This window comes from Chelmon rostratus, chromosome 16 (genome assembly GCF_017976325.1).
Source record: "Chelmon rostratus isolate fCheRos1 chromosome 16, fCheRos1.pri, whole genome shotgun sequence".
Taxonomy (NCBI): Eukaryota; Metazoa; Chordata; class Actinopteri; order Chaetodontiformes; family Chaetodontidae; genus Chelmon; species Chelmon rostratus.
In genome coordinates this window covers 8,075,380-8,092,672 of record NC_055673.1, presented here as the reverse complement: position 1 = coordinate 8,092,672, position 17,293 = coordinate 8,075,380, and the positions used below count along the sequence as shown (strand labels likewise).

General features: G+C 39.4%; 1 protein-coding gene across 2 annotated transcripts; it reads left to right on the top strand.

Annotated features, from left to right (window-relative positions):
- The first annotated feature begins 637 nt into the window (after window positions 1–637).
- slc44a4 (solute carrier family 44 member 4) lies at window positions 638–17,011 on the top strand. Of its 2 annotated transcripts, XM_041954677.1 has the most exons (23): window positions 638–825; window positions 5,764–5,812; window positions 6,043–6,116; window positions 8,274–8,352; window positions 8,454–8,553; window positions 8,656–8,784; window positions 8,881–8,941; window positions 9,095–9,215; window positions 9,351–9,356; window positions 9,764–9,847; window positions 10,119–10,231; window positions 10,974–11,096; window positions 11,881–11,980; window positions 12,110–12,202; window positions 12,390–12,492; window positions 12,919–13,178; window positions 13,562–13,656; window positions 14,004–14,107; window positions 14,347–14,420; window positions 14,565–14,635; window positions 15,669–15,763; window positions 15,859–15,943; window positions 16,275–17,011. In XM_041954677.1, exons 1-23 carry the CDS (start codon window positions 786–788, stop codon window positions 16,391–16,393), a joined length of 2,178 nt encoding a protein of 725 aa, XP_041810611.1. In that variant the 5' UTR covers window positions 638–785; the 3' UTR covers window positions 16,394–17,011. The 2 variants fall into 2 exon arrangements, with proteins under 2 accessions (XP_041810611.1, XP_041810612.1); XM_041954678.1 differs by lacking the exon at window positions 9,351–9,356.
- The last annotated feature ends 282 nt before the right edge of the window (window positions 17,012–17,293 follow it).

Here is a 17,293-nt window from a genome sequence, read left to right as displayed (position 1 = left end):
AATGAAAGGAAGCTGTCCCACTCTGTCAAATAATTCCCTGCTCATAATTTATACAGTTTACAGAAAAAAAGTTGTTTTTCATCAACAATTTAAAAAAAAAATGTGTTTTTTTTTAAACGTTTGCCACTTCACACATTGTGTGTGTACAGGTTAGCTATTAGTTTTGGTAACTTTAAGCACATTTAACTAAAAATATGCATGCTAGTGCAAGATAAACTAAAATACAAAAAGTGTAAAAACTAGATTTTAACAGATCTTTACTAAAGTAAAAGTGGCAATGAAACAGTGTTAAACTAGTCTTGACTTTCAAATCTTAATCATTTATTCACATCAACATGTACTAATATGAATGCAGTTACCCATTTCAAAATCAGAAATATATCACTGGATTATAATTGTTGGTGTATTAATGTGCAATTAATTAATGTGCATATAATGGATATACTATATATACAGGTACCTCAGATTTGTACATAAGTGCAATACTTGAGTTAAAAAAACGGTTCTATAATCAGGTTGCGAGTGATCCCTGTTTCACATAAACAATCTTTGATGAAACGCGCAGGTGCGCACCCTTCAGCAGGTGCGCTCGTGGCGTCACTGCCTAGTAACCGCCGCCAGGAAGAAGAAAGATTTCTGAACTTAGTTACGGTGCGCGTTCAGACGCGGCAGAGCTCCTTTAAACCTGGTTTTAGCCGTTTGCTTGTACAGTTTTAGAATCACTTCAAGTAGAGGAAGTTGTGTTTTAGAAGTTAAGGACGAAAAAGTGGAGGTTGAGGCGTAAAATGGGCAAGAAACAAGAGACAAATCCGGACTCCGAGTACGGTGAGCTGACATCGTCCGTTACCTTAGAGGGTTCACTGTTAAAATCTAGTTAGCTGTTAAAAGCTAATTATCTGTAAGCTAGCTAATAACGCTAACTAACCAGCTAAGATACTTTCTAGCGTCATATTTAATGGTCGTGTCTCGTACCGAGTCTCTCCCAAATTTTTGTTTGCAAGAAAAGTTTGTAATATTGATTTTTGCGAATGCTTTTAATGATTCATTTATTCTTTTGACATGGATAGCTCAGCGTTAGTTGATGCATTAGGTTTAACAGTGACATATTACATTTGTTAAGTAGTCGTCATCCTGTTTACATCGATAGTGTTTACATCAGATTTGTTTTTTTCTTTCATATTAAAGCCAAAACATCCCGGACACTTGACCTAAAGACAGAAATGCTTATAATGAACAGGGAGCTTTGAGTTGGCTTCAGACGAATCTCAGAATAGAAAAATAAATATTTCAAAATCAGATTTTGTCAAGATAAATCTGAGTGAGTCACCACATGAAGAAATGACACAGATAACTGTTTCCTGTATCTGGCTTTTCTTAATTGTCTTTAATTTTCTGTCATCAGTTGATCAGTTAATTGTTTCAGCTTTAATCAACTTATCCTACAAGTACTTTATCTAATACTTGTTTGGTTGACCAACAGTCCAAAAGCAAAGGTATTCAGTTTACACTCATGTAAAACCAGAATCCTCACTTATTTTTAATTGAAAATGACTTAAATCACTGTTTGCTTATCATTATAGTTGCAGGTTAATGATCAGTTAGAGCTCTAATATTGCACAGGCTGCCCTTAGAGAGTCTTTGAATTACTTATTTTGTGCTGTTTTGCAAACGACAGACACAGGAGAGGAAGTTTAAAAAGAGAAATTCTGCGACGATTGTCGCCGTCGATGCTGAGACGTTTCACACCTGCTGGTGCCTGTTTGGCTTTCAGCCTTGTGTCATGTGCTCAGCAGACCTCCGTCTCCTGCATCCCTGTTTACTCTTTGTGGTATTTGATGTATCGATAGAGTCACAAGTCTATTGACAGTCTGGGAGGTTTTGCAAGGCTACAATAAACAAACCCTCCCTGGAGGTAAATATCCAGTCGGATTTTACGTCTCCTCAGATAACTTCTGAAAACATCAGAGAATAAGATGAAGACAAAAGAGGCAACCACTGTAACAACTGAAGCTCTGTGCTCAAAAAAGACATTGCATGTTCTTTGTAAACTCATCACCATGTTTTCTAATCGGGAATCTACTTCCTGACAGTTCTGTTGTATCAGTCTTCACAAGGAAGTAGAAATCCTTCTCAGTGTTGAACATGAGCTTTTTCCTATGAGCCAGGCAGCTCACCACAGACATGAGCTTCCTAATTCACACTACCTGTTGTTGCACAATGAAGTTTGGTCATTCTGTTGTACAATATGCTTCTTCTTCTTGTTTGGAGCAAGTGCATATTGCAGACGCAATGTTTTTTTCCTGTTCAGAATGTGTAGACACTCAGCGTTGGGAAATTAGTGAGTTGCTAGGGGTTGTTGCTGCAAATCATTGACCAGATAATTTGTTAAAAGTGGCTTGAGGCAACAGGGAAAACAACTCTGTTTCATTTAAAATCGCATGCTAGTTAATATAGCTAAAGTGCACGGTGAGGGAACCACTGACTGGGTTCATTTTGAAAAGCTGTGTATCTATTTATGAAAGAAAAAATGTTTAAAAATCAGCTGTCTGATTTAAAGTGGACTCCTGCTATTGAAAAGAGTGGGCATCTTGTTTTGGAACCAGGAGCTCAGTTTTTTTTCTCTCAAATATGTTGATTGAGTTTTTTACAAATAACATAACTACAATAATACAACAACATCAACAGCGCTCAGTACAACATTGGTCTAGACAGCCTGTACACATGTACTTCTCACATCTGACCAGTACAATGAAAAGGCTTCCCCTGTGAGAAAAAAGGACTAGACAGATAAAATAGTCAAATAAATGAAATAAAATAAATATATAAATAAAAAAAAAATTCACCCCAGATCACAATTCTAGAAGTTTCAAATTACCAGGCTGTAATAATATGAAGGAAAGGAGCCAAAGGCTAGCCAAGGACAGCACTCGAGAGTACTGAAGCCACTGTGGAGTTGGAAAAACGAAGATATGGAGTCCAAATATTCATAAACTGTCCTTCTGACGAGTGAAGCAAGCAGGTCAGGTACTCAAGGAGAAAACATTCCATAATTATCTTATGCCAGTTTGATTTAGAGGGGGGTTTGTCAAGTATCCAAGACAGAAAGATGTTCTTCCTTGCTGCATATGTAAGAATATTACACAGTCTTGTAGAGTCAACATCCACAATAGAATCTTGATTGGGGTAACCTAGGATCAAAGAAAGAGGGTCCATGTGTAACACAACACCAAATATATTTTCCAGATCTCAAGGAGCTCAGTTTAATTATTGAACACACGTTTGTTTCTGGATATGTTTGGTCTTTGACTTTTGGTCACACACACACAGAAACAATCAATGTGAAGACCCTATCTTGGGCTCTGGAAAATTACAACATTAATTTTTCACTCTTTTCTGACATTTTATTGACTATGAATATTTTTTACGGATCAATCATTTCTGCTGCTGTCATGACTGCTGACATGTTTAATCATAAGGGTATTCATCACACTTTTAGATACAACCGCCCCTTCCCTCTTAGTTCACACTACTTTGTAATCATATCTCTTGTCCTGTGGGATAGTCCTGTGTATACTTCAGGTTACCAATTAACCTCTTTTTGCAGTAAAATATAAAGGTGGGTGAGGTTCGTACAATAAACCATACAGTCACAGTCTTTACAATATCTATTTTGATTACTTGTGGCATCTTTTCATCCCCAAATGACAAATTCATGTTTTGATTCATTGTGTTACCCATCTTGGGCAAAGTAAAGAAAAATTAGAGAGCTGTCACTCTTTAGGCTGCTCTTCAGCCAAGGGCGACTGGTGACCCCTCGCACCTGTCGTCTTTTTGGATTTTGCAAATCAAAGCTATAATGAAGTCTTGTGCCAGCCTGTCTGGGGTTCAAGGTTTAAACGTTTAAAGCTTTCCTCCAGCTTTTTACAAGAGCATAAAAATGGAAAACCTCTTTTATATTTGTCACACATAGTCACAGTGAGCCATTTTCCATGTTGCCGTTTACTCTAAACACACAACAGTACGGCAGTCTGGAAGCAGAGCTGAAATCTGACACTTATGGCATCACAAGAGGCCAGTGAACAGGTTTCTTTGTTGAGGAAACTCGATATTGCTGCTCGAGTCATTTTTCTCAGTATTCCATAAATGAGAATGAAACAGCTGATGAGTAGCACAATGCCGACGTGGATACTGATGTGTGTCCAGTGATATTCTCACACTTGTTGTTTAAATCTATATCAAATATTACTTTATCATCAGAGTTTGTTTAGAAAACTCTTCTCATCTAAGAGGAGATTCAGATTTGATCTGTGTTGCTGCATCCAGCAGAGTTCATTTGAGGGATTGTACTGTAGCACTGCTCTGTGGTCTCTGTGATAGTTTTTTGGTACTTTGTCTACTAGACTGAATCTTACTAGAATGAATAGTTACTATCAACAGTCCACAGTGTTGACACAGTCTACGCTCCTATTCAAATTAGTCAGCAGAGATATTTTTGCTCGAGCTGCTATGACTGTGGTGAGCTGCTTGGCTAAATGTCCACTGGAGACCTGACAAATGAACACAGCATGTTAGTATTTGCACAAATAACCAAAGGAACACCTGCACATTCTTCATCACGTCGGCCTGAAGATCCATCAGGCGCATGGTCACAACCTTTTACCACAACTAGTTTTCACGTAAATAGGTGTTGGAGCACAGAAATGTAGATTTGTTGTTGTTTGTGCTTTTTTCAACCCGACACCAAAAGCTGTCATCGTCTTCATATGGTCAGATACTCCAAGCAGTCGGGTGTGTTTTTCCTGCCCGACAGGATAATGCAGTGGAGGCTGATTGAGGCTCATAGATCTGACTCTCATAGGAATGTTTTCCGTTGGGATCTCCACAAACAAGTTTCAGACTGTTCACTACAACTTTGAAATGATGAAACATCTCCCTGACTCGCTCCCTGAGTCATGCAGCTCTGAATGCAAATTGCATTCAAATAATCCTGAGCTGCTCGTGTCGACACTGTACCCCTTTCTCTTTGCTCTGTGATTGCACATGAAGGAACTAATATGTCACCAACATAAACTAATATGAAGTATGTTTAGGTAATATGGAAAGCCGCTTGTTATGTGAGATAAATGACGTCCAGTGGATTTCATTGTTTGCTCTTGCTGGCATTCTTTCTCTCTGCTCCAGGAAGCAATGAGACATTTCTTTCCTGTAACAGTTATACAGTTGTCTGTGTTATAGTGTTCTAGCACCTATGAACAACTAACCCATAAAAATATAAACTTCCTTCTCTTGTCTCTGAACATTTTTCCTTGTTCACCATCATTTATTAACTTTTAGAAGTGTCCACATTCATTGCTTAGAAACAACACTGTCCTGCTTTTATAGGGACACAAATATATATCTTAAAGTAGGTAAATGAAACTTTATCCTGTTTCTAACCCGGAAACGTAAAATCAAAGTGATCACTGGTCAAAATGAACAAAATTAGCCGTTCCCCTTAATAGTCATTTTTTTTATCCACATATTTCTGCAAGTACAGTACACACAGATTTTATCAGCAGTGCATTTCCTTGAGGTGGAATTGAGGGTGCCATTATAAAAGCGAGTGATAAGCAAATGTGTCCTTGATAATAGGTCAAGGAAATGAAACGCGGGAGGCCCTGTTTAATGTTACATGATGATGTGTGGGCTGGTTGGAAAAGGTTATTGTATGGATGGGATCATTTTACTATTGACATGAACTGATTTCCTGTTTTCTTTTCCCAGGAGAACCTGCTCAGTTTGATCCAACATTCAAAGGACCCATAAAGAAAAGGTGAATCTGTCCCTTTGTCTGCTGGCTACTTCCCACCACCTATATCCTGTAATCTCCAAATCCTCAGTTTAGCTGGAGGGTTTGTGATGTGTACTATGTGGGTGTTTTTTAAAGCTGACATTTTGTTTGCTAAGTTTTTGTTGACTGTTGGAATCACATTTGTCTCCCCCAGGGCAAATGCAAAGCTCAGCCCGCTCACTTTAAACTGCTGTCTCTCTCTTCTTCATCAGAGGGTGCACTGATATAATCTGCTGTGTCCTGTTTATGGTCGTCATCCTTGGCTACTTAGCAGTTGGGATTTTAGGTGAGAATAACCTAACCTAATAACACAAACACAGGCCTTTGAATCTGTCCTGTACTCGCTGATAATCAGTGATTGTTAAGGATTAAACAAATGACATATGACATGTTAATCAGTGAGCTTTAGAGGTGCTGGTGGGCGGACTTTGTTACCTTTGGAAAGAGCCAGGTTAGCTGTTTCCCCCAATTCTGGTCTTTTTTTTTTCTTTTTTGCTGGGATAAGCTAATCAACTGCTGGTTTCATCTTGAGAGCGGCAGCATGAGAGTGGTGTCAGTCTTCTCATCTTATTGTCGGCAAAATGCCAGTGTACTCGCAAAATGTCAGACTGTTCCTTTAAAGCAGCCATGTCCAGACTATTTGTGTGGCTGCAGGTTTTCATTCCAACTAAGGAGGAGCACACCAGGCTGGACTTATTAAATCAGCTGATCTCAGTCTTCAGCTGATAATTAGGTGACTTCTTGATTGGTTGCAACATAAACCTGCAGCCACACAAGTACTGTAACTCTTCCATTAACCAAGTTTAGCTGCAACGTCTTGACAGATGATCAACATAATACCATGGTAACAGAAGGGTTTTCAATGCCTTGTTATGATCCCAAAGTGAGTCAGTGACAAAGGTGTCACAGCCGTCTGTTTCAAAATAAGGTTGTTGCATTAAAACCCTAGAAAATGACTGTTTGTGGGTGTCTTTTACCTCACACTATGGCTTCCTTTATCCCTTCACTGGGTGCTTGTCAGAGTCACAACCCCAAATCCCTCAATTTAATTCTGTTTGTTCACTCCTTTTGTAGTAAATCTCTGTTATTCCCTTATACCCTGCAATCATACAATACAGTTAATGGAGGATAAAAAAAGAGTTATTATTTCTTAAAGTTTACATTTATCTTCAGTTTTTTCTCTCCTTCCTTTTCCTGAGTTCATATTTTGTAATTCTTTATCCCTATACTTTGATTCATCAAGAAAAGGTACACTTTACAAGTTGAGTATTATTATTATCTTGTTAAAATAAGTGAATATGAACAGCTGGTTTCCATGTGAACGTCCTACCAGATTGCCATGTCATTAAACTCATTCCGACACTCTGGGTCAGTTCTCTTATCTACAGTCAACAGAGAGTCCCGATAGGCAATGCATTCACCACATGTGTGTCATTGACTGAGTGCGTCCCAAATAATCAGCTGTTTACTTCATTGGAGGCAGTTCAGATTGTTTGGCTGAGCTGGATTAGAAGAAAATCTACTGGCTGTATTGATACATAAAGGGCTGCATTTACTCCAGATTAAGCAAATATTCTACTTCTAAATACACTGTATAGAAGAAACAGTAGTAATAGTCAAAGTAGTCCACCTCTAGCCTGTGTGTACGGTCTATTAGCAGTACAATATATGACATTTTAAATTACACCGCAATCATGATGACAGCAACTGTCACAGTAAGTGCATTCAAACTAAACTCAATGGAGCACGAGAGATGTTCATTCTGTCAGATAGACGAGGCCCTCTTGTGGCTGGACTGAAATAATCCTTTAATACACCAAATTCTATGACCTGATTAGCATTATTGGTAATTTGTGATCCAGTCTGAATATAGGACTGTTAAAACTTTTGGTTAGCATGTTGACAAAGGATAACCCTAATTCCCAAAAAGTTGGGACACTGTGTAAACATAAATAAAAACAGAGTGCAGAGCCCATGTAGTGACGTCCTTTATTCTATCACGTGTTCACAAAGTGGTGAACCTCCCTCCATCCTCGCTTGTGAGCGACTAGATGCTACTTTCATACCCAATCATGATACTATCACCTGTTACCAATCAACCTGTTTACCTGTGGAATGTTCCAAACAGGTGTTTTTGGATTGTCCACAACTTTCCCAGTCTTTTGTTGCTCCTGTCCCAACTTGTTTGAAACATGTTGCTGCATCAGATTCAGAATAAGCAGATCGTAAATTACATTAAATCAGTAGAGTCTCTTTTTCACATCCCTCCCAAACAGAATGAAAGGGCAGTTTTTGTTTTAAGTTAAAAAAATGCCGTCATGCAGTAGTACAGTTTGTCAGTGCCAAGCCAAAATGGATATAATGGAGTGTGACTAACTTGCCATTATATTTTTACGTCATTGGCTTTCCTTCTTATCTCTGTTTTGATGTCTATTTGTTTCAGCTTGGCTCTATGGAGATCCTAGACATGTTCTTTATCCAAGAAACTCAACTGGATGGTTCTGTGGCATCGGACCAAATGAGTAATCCAGTCTCTCTCTATCCCTCGCCTTTTTCATATTATGTCTAAATGTGCATTTGGCTGATACAAAGTCAAAGTAACTTTCTGTCTTCCCTCTCTCAGAGGCCTACCCAGTGTGCTTTACTATGACGTTCTCAAATGTGCCTCATCTGTTAATGTTATGGCAACTGCTCTTAATGGCTTTCAGTGTCCAACCACACAGGTAAAGATTTTTTGCTTGATTTTATTGTTTCTAATGATACTGGACCATTTACTGTACTCACCCAGTGTCCCAGAAATAAGGGTCTTTTTCCACTACCTGTAGGTGTGCGTGGAAACCTGCCCTGATGATTTCTGGGCTGTGGGAATAGGCAGTTTTCGAAATGGAAAGCCTGCAAATGTTTTCAATCAAAGCCTCTGTGTGCCATCCATAAACCTGCAAACAACGAATCTGGTCAGTCTCATTTTGTTCGTAATCAGCAAAAGCAGCCTGACACTTTGATCCATTCACATGTAACTTATTTTTTAACCACATGACCTTTTTTTCCAGAGTGTTCAAGAAATTGTGGACAAGGAGCTGTGTCCTTTCTTCTACGTACCCACAACCTCTGGTGAGTGGAGATGTAAACTTTGCTGTATTTATTTTCATTTTGGTCTGGTGATACATTCGCCGTGCAGAAAAATGGCTGGAAAGCAAATGAGAGATCTAATAAATTAGAATTCAATCCATTTCAAGCTGGTTTGATTATTTTCTCTACTTTTAGTGCTGGGGAGATGTTTGCCTGATGTCACAAGACTGGCCGGGATCCCTGAATATTTTTCCGATGTTCCAGGCTTACCCCCGTCAATCAATGACACAGCCAACATCATCAAGAATGGCACTGAGTAAGATACAGGGGGTTCCTGACCTCCTCACATGTTGAATTAAAACAAAGTGACTGCTCTTAAATCACAGATAACTGCACATATGAAGACACACACAGTTTAATAACCCTGTCTCTGTCTCCTCCTCATCATCAGCACAGGGTCGGTGGTTTCGTGAGTTTTTGTGTCGACACTTAGTGTAGCAGCTGGTTGTAGTCGCTCTCGTTGTTGCACACAGCGGCTTTAGATGTCATGTGAAACGCTCTCTTGGGACTTGCAGAGTTAGAGCATTAATGTGTAGTAGATTTCTTCCCAGCTGCAGAACTCCCTCCCTCTCTCTCTCTACGCTGAGTGCCTGGGGTTATCTCTGTCTTTTTAGTCTTGCTGTATTTGTGTCTCAATAGAGATGTAGTAGAGAGAAAAACTTCATATAGTAGTTTGTTTGTTTGTTCTACAAACAGTTTTTTCTTTGCTTCTTCACCGTGTTTGTTTACCTGACCCTTTGCATTTCACTTTTACTGCTTGAAAGGGGAACTAACACAGCTCGTCCTCGCCTTTGTCTTCATCAGGGACATTGTGAATGGCTTCAACGCCAGAGAGATCGGCATCCAAATCTTTGAGGATTTTGCATCCGCCTGGCCATGGATCCTCGTGTGAGTTGCCTTGCAGACTACAGCACATACACACACACACACACACACACACACACACACACACACACACACACACACAGCCACCTGTTGGCAGACATACCGTACAGCTACTATTACTGTGGAGATCAAATTGTGAATCGAGTCCCGTCTCAGTTGTTATGAAGTATTTTATAGGACATTTTATATGTCTCAGGTGTCTTACAATGAAATATTGATATTTAATATTTATTCTCTGATTGTTTGTTTCCTGCCCACCTCTCTCCCCTCACAGTGGTCTGTTAATAGCCATGGTGGTCAGTATGCTGTTCCTGCTGCTGTTGAGGTTCACTGCTCCAGTCATGGTGTGGGTGCTCATCGTCGGAGTCCTGGGTGCTGGGGCATATGGTAAACACTCACCTGGAGTAGTTTTTAGGCAAACAGTGTTTTACATTAGTGGAAATTTTCTGGGTGGCTCACTCGAACAGGTTTGCAAACCCTGAAATAGATATTTTTATGACTTGCAAGTTTTATTTTGTAATAAAAACATCAGTTGCAAAGTAGATTACATATGATATGATAACACCCTATTTCAAACTGACTCAATCCTTCCCATTCCCACCCCTACACAATACGGAAACGGAGGGGTCAACTTGCATAAACAGTGGCTCACATAGTAATCAAAAACAGTGTGCTTCCACCTAGTTTTTACACTGTTTTTATATAGAAGAAATATATAAGCTCCACTTGAGGAGATATGTTTCTATCCTGCCCTTCATCCTATATGACATTCTTCATATGCAGCAACTTTTCCTCTAAAATAGATTTTTTTGAAACGTTAACGTGTATTTTTTTTCTTCCATTCCACTCTAACTTGGAAATTCAGTTGAACAGAAAGTCTGCAAGTGTAATTACATAGACTGGGTAAATAACCGTCCCTATTAGAAGTCAGGTCATGAATGCTGAGTGCTGTGGGGAAACGGGCACAGAGTTAAGCAGATTCAGATGTGTTTCCTCATCAGCGACAAAGTGGTGCTAGTCTTGTGTTTAAATGCTCTTATGAGCAACTGGAGCTCAAAAGTTATAGTTTTAGGTATTGGTTCTGAACACAATCAAAGTCAACAAGGTCGGTTCATTTGTCATTTTGCAGGGATTTGGCACTGCTACTGGGAGTATGACAACCACAAGCAAGCCTCTGCTACCATATCTGACATTGGTTTCACCACCAACTTCAAGGCTTACCTGCAAGTCCAAGAGACCTGGCTGGCCTTCTGTGAGTCTGATGAAAATGCTCTTCAACGTATTTGACTTTGTGCTGTTTCACCCTCATCAAATATTTTTCACGGCGTGGAGATATTGTTTTTATCTTTTAACCTTGCTTGGTGGTGGTTAGCATTTTGCAGGGATAGTGTGCCAGCTAAAGCTAATTAGGTCAGATGAGATCAGACTGTATTGGCGATGGTTCAGACAAGCAGCTTTTACTCAGGAAAATATCAGCACAGAGGAAATGAGGGGTGTAAACTGAAACAACCAGTGATGTCATAAATGCCACGTGATAAAACATCCACGTCCAGATATAAATGCAGTAAAACTGTTGTTGGCATACGCAGTAGTCACGTGTCATGTTTACAAACACCGCTTGATTCGTGACATTGTAAAATGATTCTGATAAAAGATGACCCACATTTAAGGGTTATAGTTCGCTGCAGATGTTTGTTTGTTTCTCTTTTTGAGTTCACATCTTTAAGTTATATAACTGTAGATAGATAGATAATAGAAATTAATAAAAACAAAAAATAAATGAAATAGATTATGTAGACGATTTCCACAGTAAGAACTAATAACTTTATTAATATTATGTTATGGGTATATGGAGCAGTGTGTTGTTGTTTATGGGAAGAGTGCATGTGCAAAATGTGTAGTGATCTGGGTGTGTGTGTGTGTTGACTGTGTGGTGAGGCATGTGTGTGTGTGAGTATGATGTGTAATGGCTATGTATGACATGGGGGGATGCATAAAAGCCTTCTTTTCACACTCCTCTTGTCCTCCCCCCTCAGTAATAATCATATCTGTGGTGGAGGGGATCATTCTCCTGACCGTCATCTTCCTGCGGACCAGAATCCTCATAGCCGTCGCCCTCATCCAGGAGTCCAGCAAGTGAGTCATCATTTAAAACACCGTTCACAGAGTTTCTTACTTCTAATTAACTTGAATCTTAAACAGAATTTATTTAAAGGTTGGTTCGATTATTCATAACCTGATGCTGTGTGTGTCCATATTCCACAGGGCGATCAGTCACATGATGTCCTCTCTGCTGTACCCTCTGGTCACCTTTGTTCTCCTGGTGGTGTGTGTTGCTTACTGGGGTACCACTGCTTTGTATCCTTTCATTTTATGCATACCTGTGTGTAATGTGTATGATTGCGTGCAGGCTGTTAATCACACTGTGCACCATATGCCGGTATTGTTAAAATGTTTCTGAGGTGACTCAGTCATCCATTGTGTGCTCAGTTTTATTCTACAGTCACTTCTGCAATCGGTTCTTCTCTTTAACTAATGTATGTAGATATTTGGCCACTTCAGGAAACCCGATCTACAGAGTGGTGGCTCTCAACTCCACTGCCAGCGACTGCAAGAGCATCAATGGCTCTGTGGACTGTGACCCTCAGGTAAGAACTGTGACTGACAACCCTGATTCCAAAAAGTGGCTTATTCTGAATCTGATGCAGCAACATGTTTCAATCAAGTTGGGAAAAAGGAAAATGTTTTCTTTGCAAATGATTGCATTGTGTTTTTATTTACCTTCTACACAACATCTCAACTTTTTGGAATCAGAGTTTTACGCTGAAACCTTCTCACATATTTTGGCAAATTCCAGTAGAAGGAATTCGGCTGTCAGATCATCAGGACACAACTGTAATTTAGTAATATAAAAGTGCTTCTCTTGTAAAACTGAATGATCCATCTAGAAAAGGTAAATATAACATTTCCAGTCACAGTGACAATGTCAGATATGATGAGTAGGATAAAAAGTCAGACATTGTTCACTCCACTGTTTTCTCCATTTATCCACTCATCTTTCCGTCTCCTCTCAGGACTTCAACTCATCAGAATACTCAAGCTGCCCCTTAGCCAGCTGCATCTTCATCAAATACAACGACGAGGGTCTCTTCCAGAGGAACCTCTTCAACCTGCAGATCTACAACGTTGTGGCTTTCCTCTGGTGCGTGAACTTCGTCATCGCCTTGGGGCAGTGCACGCTGGCGGGGGCCTTCGCCTCCTACTACTGGGCCTTCACCAAGCCAGACGACATCCCCATGTTTCCCCTCTCTGCGAGCTTCATACGCTCACTCAGGTAGGTTAATGAGCTGCTGTCACATCGATTAAATTCCCTTAACAAAGGTGTTCAAAATGCCTGCAGTCTCTCAGGATGCCATTTCTGGATTTTTTTTGTCCAGTATTTCAAGTTACAATTTACATTATGTCCTGATTTTTTACCTAAATATGAAGAGTAGTTTGGATAAACTGTTTGACCCCTCAGAATAGAGAACATTAGAGGACATATGTGCTGGCTGCAGTTCCCCCTCTGGCCCCTAGAGGATGTAGTAGACCTACACATCAAAGTTCACCAGCCCCATTGAGAATGATAGACATCTGTCATTTGACTAATGTTTGGGATTCACTTGATGTTACATAGTTTTAAATACATAAATAAGCAGTGAGACATGATCATTTCAGGTACCATGTGGGCTCCTTGGCATTTGGAGCTTTGATCCTGACCCTGGTGCAGCTAGTGAGGATCATTCTGGAGTATATCGACCACAAAACAAGAGGTAAAGCTGATCTTCAATTCACTGTCTGCGTTAAATCTGCTTGGTTTATTTTTGTGCTTCAGTGTGAATAGAACATCTGAAGCCCTAATTAATAATGAAAATGGACCAAATTACATTTTCTTCAGTGCTGATTCAGTTTTATTTGTGACTCTGCAGGCTTGAGATTGAACCCAGTTACAACTTTTCTTTCTCTTTACTTTACCTCCAGTTCTGTCTCCTTGGTTCATTGTATACTAAAACGCGCAGGCTGCGTACGAGTGGAAACACGTAATTTGTCAAAGCAACAGCGTTAGAAGTGAATGGCATCAAATAAATGGCAGGCTGTTTAAACTGCTTCTCATCTGCAGCGGCGCAGAATCCATGTGCTCGGTTCTTATTATGCTGCTTGAAGTGCTGCTTCTGGTGTCTGGAGAAGTTCATCAAGTTCCTCAACAGGAACGCTTACATCATGGTGAGAACAACACATTACTGTACAGTTGTCAGTCCCTCCTATCTTAGTAATAATTAACATTAGTGTAGCTCTCATGTTACATCGTACAAAGTACCATCGGAAGGGGAAAATGTGCTTTGCTATAAATAGACTTTTTCTGCTGACTCCATTAAAATCCTACAGAGCATCACATGTCAATTTTTACCATCAGTTTATAGAGTCACATTCACTAAACTGATGTTTAATTTTTTTCTCAACAGATTGCCATTTACGGGAAAAACTTCTGCGTCTCGGCCAAAAATGCTTTCTTGCTGCTCATGAGGAATGTAGTAAGGTTTGTGCTGAAGTCGTGTTTTCTTCTCTGAAGGAGTTTCAGTCTTTACAATGCTTGCTGGGGACATGTTGTCTGACCTGTGCATAATGTTGAATATGTGCGAGTGAGGAGTGTCCTGTTTGTCTGACTGCGTGTCCTCCTCAGAGTGGTGGTGCTCGATAAAGTGACAGACCTCCTCTTGTTCTTTGGGAAGCTCCTGGTGGTCGGAGGAGTTGGTAAGGACTGGTTGACTATATACATTCACAGTAAATATATGTGGTGGGTTTAATTGATAGAAAATAGAGATACGGAGCAACATTAGCATTCATTTGGAGTTATTTTCCTGGCCACCTAGTGATTATATGTCCAGTATTCACTCTCCTTTTAGCTCTGTTTATGGGAAAATACGATAAATGATCCACTGTGCTCACCAGCAAGTTGTTAGGCTTTTGTTGCCAGGCAGGTTGTGTACAGTGGGAACTCTTGGCTGAGAATATGATTGATGAGAGCAGTGAAGACACAGAACTAAATCAGTAAATCTACGAGATGTAAAAAGACAAAACAATGAGCTGAAAGACAGTAAAATGCTCTGTAGAGATGAGGAGGGCCGCAGAGTCAGGTGATACCTTATCACTATGAGCAACGGAGTTTCATATTAGATCTACCACAAAATCATCATTAGTGTAAAAATATTGATCAGTGCAGGTTTGAATTTGGACACAATGCTAATATTTACATGGGTTTTATTATCTAGCAGGGATTTACACAATTAAGGAACAATGAAACTCAACAGTTTAACAGCCTTCTGAAATCTCCTGAAAAAAGTATTTTAGCCAATATTTAATTAAGAGAGTTCTCAGAGATTTCTGTATTTTTATTAGTTAATAATGTCAGTAATAGTAATACTGTCAGCTTTAATTAGCTTATAGCTGGATTAGGAAGGTTTTCTTGTATTAGGTTACATAAAATCAAACATTCCCTCACATTTAGAGACGATGTGAAGTATTTCTGGTTATTTTTGTCCAACACTGAATTCTCTCTTTTTTTAAATATACTTTGACATTAATGAAATTCATCAATTATACATGTGCAATAGTGAGAACTCTAATCTTTGACAATAGTAATAATTATACTATACTAGAACAAGAGACACTAAAGAGAACATTAAAGAAAACAAATAAAGATGCATTCTTCCAATGAAGCCCAATAAGCATTTACATGAATGCATCAGGAGAGACAAGAGACCCTGAAATCTGAATCTTTTTCCAGGCATATTGTCCTTCTTTTTCTTCTCTGGTCGAATACTGCTACCAGGCACCACCTTCCGCTCCGAAGCCCTCAACTACTACTGGATGCCAATCATTGTGAGTTACAAGTCATCCTTCTCTGCTCCTGATAGCAGTCATCCACATATGCCCACTCACTGGCGTTTATTCTAAATGTTTGTCTCGCTGTGCAGACGGTGGTGTTCGGCAGCTACCTCATCGCTCATGGATTCTTCAGTGTGTACAACATGTGTGTCGACACGCTCTTCCTCTGCTTCTGTGAGTAGATGTTTACACTTTACTCAGTGCTGATTGTATTCACACTCTTATAAGCGTTATAAACCTGGGGACACTGGGTAAAATAAAAGTCACCGTGGACTGATAACTACATCTTTCCCCACATGCATCTTTTGCATGGAGACGACCAAGATGGAGAATTTATATTTTTGTAGGGAAAGCTTGTGGAACATGCGTATGCTGTGTCCTCAAATAATTTCTAGTTAACATTTTAGTTTCATGCTAAAAAGCTAAAACCGGGATAATTTTGCATTGAATAACACTACAGTACACACAGGAACATCACTTTGAACAGTGTCTTTCATCCTCACAGTGGAGGACTTGGAGCGCAATGACGGATCTCTACAGAAGCCATACTTTATGTCCAAAAACCTGATGAAAATCCTCAACAAATCCAACAAAGCACCAAGAAGAGATAGAGGGACGGACTGAAGGTCCTTTTACCTCTCAGCTCATAAACCTGCGCAAACACTGAGTCACAGGTTTTTAGGATATCTTTATTTGCATCTTTTTCCAGAAGAAGTTTACCAAAACAATTTTGCTGATTTTGCACTTTTTAAATATATTTTTTTTTTATTTTGTGTATGTGCATATGTAGTATTAATGACTGTACACATGGAAGGACTGCGCATGTGAGTCCAGATTTGCATCCTACATGACACGTTTCTACGTTTGTTAAAATGTTTGATTTAGCTCATACCGGCTGTTTTCTTTCTGTTCATACGGCTCGGCATTAACGCTGCACAACATTTCTGTTTCGGAGTTTTAGACTGATTTAACACGTGACACCTAATCCAGTTGAATGACTTTTAATGCATGTGAAGATTAAGGTTTCTTTTCTATTTTAGCTGAGAATCTTTTGTAGAGGACTCCTATAATGTGATTTCTTCAGAGGGAACAAAACAAATTGCAACAATTGCAAAATAAATATTCTTAAACGTCATATTTTTAGATATTATTTGTATAAAAAAGGTTGTTTTATAACTAAACATTTTTATGACCACATTGTTGATTATATTGAATATAATGTAATAAAGTTTTAAATGTGACTGTACATGACCCGGTGTTTGCAGTCTACTGTGTTTGGATGCCATCAACCCTTTTCAGTTTCTCATCCTTGTGTACAGTCCCCTCCACCTGTGAGCAGCCATGTTGGTTTAGATGATCCAGCACCTGAGCTGGAGATCAGCTCTCACATTTAAAACCAGCCTCTCCAGACACACAGGAAGTCAGCTTTCATTCTGCTGGCTGTCCTACTGCTATCTTTTTTTATTCAATCCTGTGAAAACATTTTCAATGCAGCAGAAAATTCTTCACGCTGATCTCTCAGTT